The following is a 6449-nucleotide window of genomic DNA, read 5'->3' on the forward strand; positions in this document are numbered from 1 at the left end:
GACTCCCTAAAATGATGTCTTGTCATCGTAGGTATAAGATGTTATATTTAGGAAATGGATGTGTGGGGCATGTGAATGGTATATCAAGCATATAGTGCCATTGAATTAAGCTTGTGAGTGTCCTAGCTCACAAGGTGTCTCCTTAATCAAAGGAGTTGACTTGTAGGATCGCGAGCTCGCCCACACGTTGTAGGTATAACAAAATCAATTTATTATTTTAAAATAAAATAAAATATATTTTATTATATTGAATATTATCAAACTGCTTAAACAACGTTTGCCCCATTCCATTTGAGTTGAATTCTAGTGTGAGAAATAAACTCAATCATCAACTTCGATCGTTTCAAATCGACTAAGAAAGGAAGCTTTGATTATATTGTCAGTACAATCGGGCAAGTGAGCTAATTTTAAAGAATGAGTGGAACAGAATATTAGAATTAGCCCAAAATAAATCATTATATCCACTGCTTTACCAATGGTTTAACTTAAAAAAGTGAAAAGATTACAGGTTTTGTTTGAAGGAACTTGATTCTGGGGTTTATAGAAGAAACATGGAAGAATAAATCATTAATGAAGTGTTGAAACCTTGGACAACTTCTTGTCTCAAACGTGAACATGATACGGTACCAAGTCAACCTTTGCTGATATGATTTTAAATTCTGTAATTTCAAACTAGAAAATAAATGAAAAATCTAAAGCCCCGAGGCTCTCAACCTCAGCTCAGGCTTTATTTTAGCACCATTTTCAATCAAAGAGAGATTTAACATCATACAAAAAATTACAAACTAAAGGAATAATCTCTAGCCTTCGGTTCTATTATTCCTTGGGCAACTTCCAAGGTATCCAGCCCCATTGGTGCTGGTGCCTTTTGTAAATTAAATGTGAATAATAATAATAATAATAATAAAGGTACAAACATTGTTCACTATGAGGCTGACATATTGGAATAGAGGAGAGTGAAGAAGAGCCCAACTTCTGGAACACTTTGTATGATTTGGATAAACTGGTTTTTGCTTGGTTCCTCAACCAAAGTCGGACATATCTGTGCAATTCGAGGCAAAAGTCTAGCTAGAGGCATCCCATTTGTTAGATTGCCTCCTCCAGATTGAAAACCCTTCTCCTCCACCAGTGCTTTCGCCACTGCTTTTAATGATAATTCAACAACATTACTGAATTCAGCACTGCAATGCAAAAGCCACACACAAGATTAAGATTACATCCACGGTTAAAATTTTCTTTTTCAAGTCTAAATCACAACTATTCAACATGCTACAAGCAAGAAGGAACGAAGTTCTACCATTTGCAGAGCTAACCCCACAAGGCCCTCTACTCTCTTCAAAGTTCCACAATGTAGGTGGCCCTTCACTCACATAATCAATCATTACTCCAAGGGAACCCCTAAATCACTATACATCCCCAAGCTAGAATCTAAGACTCGAGCATCACCATTTTTTTTATGTTCTTCCTTTCCCCAAGCAATGCTTTACAATGTAATTATTAGATAAGAAAAGGTTGGTGTTAAAGGTTTTGTTGAGACAGAATGAAGCTTTGGGATGGACCAACCACCCCTTGTTCACTTCTTCTAGACTTGTAAATTGCTAAACAGAAAGCAGAATAAAACAATATTTTCTGGGCCAATGCACTAATTATACCTCGAAAGTACTTCTCGTGTCTCAACCATAAGTTGATCAAATTTTGTAAATTCAGGAGGATTTGTTTCATCGCTGGATGTTTTGGCAAGCTTGTACAACCTTGGGTCCTCAGGCATCAAGCAGTCCACCCAGTGATGAGGACTTCCCATGCTAAGGAACACGTCAAGTATCTGCATGATAGTTTCATGAAGTATTGCAGTATTGAAGAAGTCTCTCAACTGCTTTCTGCAAGAAAGTACAAAATTCCAAGCCACACAAGGACACCTTAATATTCACTCAAAGTTCTTGATAATCTAAGATAACAATCATTAAGTATTTTAGTATGTTGATTTCAGGATAGAAAACAATGAAATTTCGTAGTTCTGAATCTTGAAGTGAAAGCATATGCAGCTTGTATGTTAGCAAAGAATACTGTAAAATTCAGGAGGTTTGGACAAAGGACTATACTGATGCATATTTCACTTTAAAGTCTTGCCCCCCAACTACTGTGAAATGTTTTCCCTAAAAGATCTAAATATTTAGAAGACATGTCTAATTGCCCCTTGGGGAAAAGGGGGAATAAGGTCAAAACTCAGGCAAGACTACACAAGCCGAAGAGTGTTTAACAATATCAGAAATCAGTCTTTCAAGGACATTAGGTGTGGCTATCGAATTTTTAGGAAAACAAGCATCACAAATGTTCTGATGTTCATGTCAATTTAGAAATATAATGATCACTCGCGTCCATTTTTCTCAATTCAAAAGATTTTCAAATTTGTACTTTTATATGTTACAGATTATTTTAGGGTAGAGTATTCTTTCTTGATTAGAAGAAGAAATGTCAAAGGATTACTCCAGAAACTGAAAGATCAAATCAACAGATCATACCTAATTTGAAGATGGATGATTGAAAATGCTCACCTCAATCAAGCCCTAACATGAAAACCAATTTGAGTTGGCTATATAAATTATTTTCCTCTACATATTCTTTAGTAAATTATTTACAAATCTAATCCTACTCCAGCTTATTACTTTAACTTGTATTTTTGCTAACTATAAAAATGCTGATTCCAAGAATAATAAACCAAAACGAAAAGATAATGAACAGAACCCACTTACGCCTTCAAAACTTCTGTTGCAGCTGTCTGCATACTGGAGATCAATTTTGGCAAGCCATGATTGGCAAGAAAGTCAGCACTTGCCAAGAATTTTTGCTGGTCATCCCTGTCAATGAGATCAGCTTCCTCCTGCATGAAAGGAATGAATTGCGTGTTTAGAGAATAAGACAAATAAAGATGGCTGAAAGAGCATAAATAAGAACCATGGGGCCAAAAGATAACCGCTCTAACGAGAGTTATCCACAATGACACTATTCAGTGATATTACCTACCAATAAGATGATGGCTTAAACAACAGAAAAATAATGATCACCCAAAATCACATAGTAAAAGGGAAAAAATTGTAATGAAGCCAAGAGGGACAAGTCAACTGCAACGATGAGCAGTTTAATCTACAACAATCTCTGCATCTCTCAGTTATCACATTACAAATCAATTACTAGTTATTTATATGGTTGACACTATAGCTAGAAAACTCAGTGCTTAAGTATCAATTGAAGTCTCCTAACTATCTTAATATTTCAACAACACTACCAACTGGCTTAGATCCAGGTTTATACAAAAATAAAGTTCTCATTTAGCACCCAAATAACCATCAAACTCAATTGAGTAAAGAATATTACAAGTACTAAATTCTTACTAAAAACTTTCTTTCTGAGGTGTTATCAAATAATTAGAAATATTGAAGTGCACCATCTTGATCCCTTTTGATGTATCATTTTCTTAGGTGATAGTTGTATCATTCAATCTTTATGGACCAGTTTTAGTGTTTTTAGGCTTAAGAAGCAAATATACAATGTGAAAAACAATAATAGTTAAGGTCATGTAATATATATGTTGCTTTGGTTTTAGTGTGAGTGTCGAACATAAGTGTCGGACAAAGATACTTGAAAAAATGAAGAGTCTGAGCAACATAGTGTAAAATAGCCTTCTATAGCAAAAGTGCCCTGATATAAACTTCACAGGAGTTATATTAAGGGTTCAAAGCATCCAGGTAGTAATATATGTGCAATCAAAACTATTATCACAGATTTTGTATCTGTGAACAGCTGATTTTCTCTATGTCACTGTTCAAAGTGTAGAAGGGAAGGAAAGCCACCTGAAAATTCATGTACGGACACACAAACACATCTTTAAAGCCATGTACCAAATAATGAATAGTTCAAGTGACATGTAGACACAAGCAACCCACTTTCTACATCTGAAAGGTAAAAATTAGGTTCAAAAAGCACCCAAATTTACTTATGTTCTTTGAAAGCTCTGAAACTTCAAGAAAAATGAAGAGTCCGACCAACATGGTGTATGGCCTTCTATAGCAAAAGTGTACCGATATCAAACTTTGTAGGAGTGATATGAAGGGTTCAAGCATCCAGGTAGTAATATATATGGCATCAAAACTGTTATCACTGATTTTGTGCCAGTATGCAGCTAGTTTTCTATATATCACTCAAAGGGACTCTTTTCTTAGACCAAAATGTGAAGGCAAGCCACCTGAAAATACAGGCATGGAAACACGTCTTCGAAGTCAAGTCCCAAATAGTGAATAGTTTAAGTGATGCGTACAATGCATGCAAACCATTTTTAATATCTGATGGGTATCAGTTAGGTTAAAAAGGCACCTAAATTTACTTTTGTTCTTCCAAAGCCCTGAACCCCCCCCCCTTTTTCTTTCTAAATACAGGCAACATTTGACTACATGATTGCATATCCCACAATTATTTTGCATCAACTAACACCTTCATACCATAAGCCAAATTCATGTATTATTCTACCTCAATAAACCAGCTGAATGAAGTTATTGACAATAGAAGCAACTAAAATGGAATCTGGTGGATATGCCAACTGTCACTAGAAGAGGGAAATTTAGACTAAAATAATACTCTTCAAAAATCTCACCATATGGAGAGGTAAAAGCTAAGTTGACATGGTTCCACAATCAATTCTAATTAACAACAGATGAATTGGACATATTTATCAGGCATTACAGATAAAAATGTAGAGCGCTTACAAGTAAATAAGAGCTTCCAAGACCACGTGCAGTATCAATATATAAATGTCTTCCTAGAATGTTGACTTGAACTCTAATATATAAGCTAAGAATCGTTACTGCCCATATTGACACCACCATTCTTGTAAAACCTGGAAAAAAAACATTATTAATTATGAAAGATTAGATTCAGCAGCATGCCATAAGAACTTGCAATTTATAAATCCAGAGAAAACAAAAGGCAACAACTTTCATACTCAAAATTTTGAGCCTGTCCCATAATTCAAGTTTCTCTGAAGAAGACAAACTGTTGGGCTGATCCTTCCCTTTCACTAGTCTCTCCATAAGATGTGAAAGGTTCAAATCTTCAGCTATCCGGCAACTTAAATAGGGCATTGCATGAGGTAATGTTGTTGTATCAGCAATTCTTTGAATGTTCTCAAAATGGAGTTGCATTCTATCAACGTAATGAAAACCAGAAACTATAAGAACAAAAACAGAGAATTTTTCCATAAAAGATCATAACAGTTTTGATCAGTCTTACTGAGCTTTAATGAATTCATCGTTTTCCCGTTCGTTTGCCAGTTGCCTTTCCAAATCAATAAGCCTACGTTTGTGAGCATCATATAGTTTATACAACAAATACCCACTTCCTAAAACACCTGCTGTAACCAAAACCTTCCTCCTATGCCTTCTCCAAAGATCCCTATATGCAACAAGGAAAAAAAAGGACTAATTTATCAACAAACTATTGAAAAAACACTAAAAGAAAATCTCGAAAACCCGATATTAAAACTGAAGCAGAGCAAAGTATAAAGTAGCAATTAAATGACAACAACAGAAAATTAGCAATCAACGCATACGAAGCATAATATTAACGAATGCAACTTAGCCAAAAAAAATGTAATTGAAGCACAAAACAAGCTACGTAGCAGAAAACCCAGAGATAAAATCAAAATAAACAAACAATAGGGGAAAAAACTGACCTTAAATAGAGCATATTTGCTACTATTGGCTATCGAAGCGAAACATCCATTTGGAGTAAGCAAATATGGAAGAGGAAAAAATCAAAAAAAGAGAAAACAAACCCTACCCTGTATTTTAAGATAAACAAGGGTAATCTTTTTAAAGAACATAAAATCTTGTTGGTAATGGATGAGAGGAAAAGGAATGCATTGAAATACCCACCCCTTAAAACATTAAAAAAAGAAAATTAAAATTACGGTTAGTTCATAGACAAGGGTTTTATTACAGAAGCGGAGATGGATTTTGTCAGCAAAGTGCAGGCCCAAATTATTGCTTATTTTGATTTATGAAGAAAGGGCATTGGGTAATTTTACTTTGTGATGTGAGGTGTTGTAGTTAACTAGTTTCCAGAAATTTTCTTCATTTTAGTAAAATAAAAATAAAAATATGTATTTTCTGTAAATTAAATAATTTTTTTTAAGAAAAAAAAGGAGGGGAAAATCACTGCCACATACACCATTAATAATTGATGCATTCAATCCCATGAAGATGAATATTAGGATTGAGTAACAAAACAAACTCCAACTATGATTTATGACATATAACTTAAAAAAATTGTGATTATCCAAAATTGAATTAAATTTTATATTTTTACTAGTAAAAAATTTCTTTAGTCCATTTCAATTTTGAAATTGAACAAATAGGTCCCTCTTAAAAAGACTAGAGCAATTTAATCTATATTAATTT

General features: G+C 34.2%; 1 protein-coding gene across 1 annotated transcript; it reads right to left on the reverse strand.

The window, feature by feature from the left end:
* Positions 1-680: 680 nt before the first annotated feature.
* LOC107888798 (peroxisome biogenesis protein 3-2) lies at positions 681-6106 on the reverse strand. Its single transcript, XM_041077675.1, has 7 exons — positions 5723-6106; positions 5281-5442; positions 4994-5193; positions 4758-4888; positions 2751-2878; positions 1653-1877; positions 681-1181 (listed from the first exon to the last, which is right to left on the reverse strand). The coding sequence occupies exons 1-7, from the start codon at positions 5734-5736 to the stop codon at positions 926-928; spliced, it is 1116 nt and encodes a 371-aa protein (XP_040933609.1). The 5' UTR covers positions 5737-6106; the 3' UTR covers positions 681-925.
* Between the last annotated feature and the right edge of the window lie 343 nt (positions 6107-6449).

The sequence above is a fragment of the Gossypium hirsutum genome, chromosome A09, assembly GCF_007990345.1.
Source record: "Gossypium hirsutum isolate 1008001.06 chromosome A09, Gossypium_hirsutum_v2.1, whole genome shotgun sequence".
In the NCBI taxonomy this organism is placed as follows: domain Eukaryota; kingdom Viridiplantae; phylum Streptophyta; class Magnoliopsida; order Malvales; family Malvaceae; genus Gossypium; species Gossypium hirsutum.

What these genes read in the sequence shown, in the direction of transcription:
- LOC107888798 (XM_041077675.1), bottom strand. An exon ending in TTGGAAGCTCTTATTTACTT is followed by an intron (nt 2,879 to 4,757) that starts GTAAGCGCTCTA and finishes CCTTTCATGCAG; the next exon opens with GAGGAAGCTGATCTCATTGA. An exon ending in ACACGAGAAGTACTTTCGAG is followed by an intron (nt 1,182 to 1,652) that starts GTATAATTAGTG and finishes TTTGCATTGCAG; the next exon opens with TGCTGAATTCAGTAATGTTG.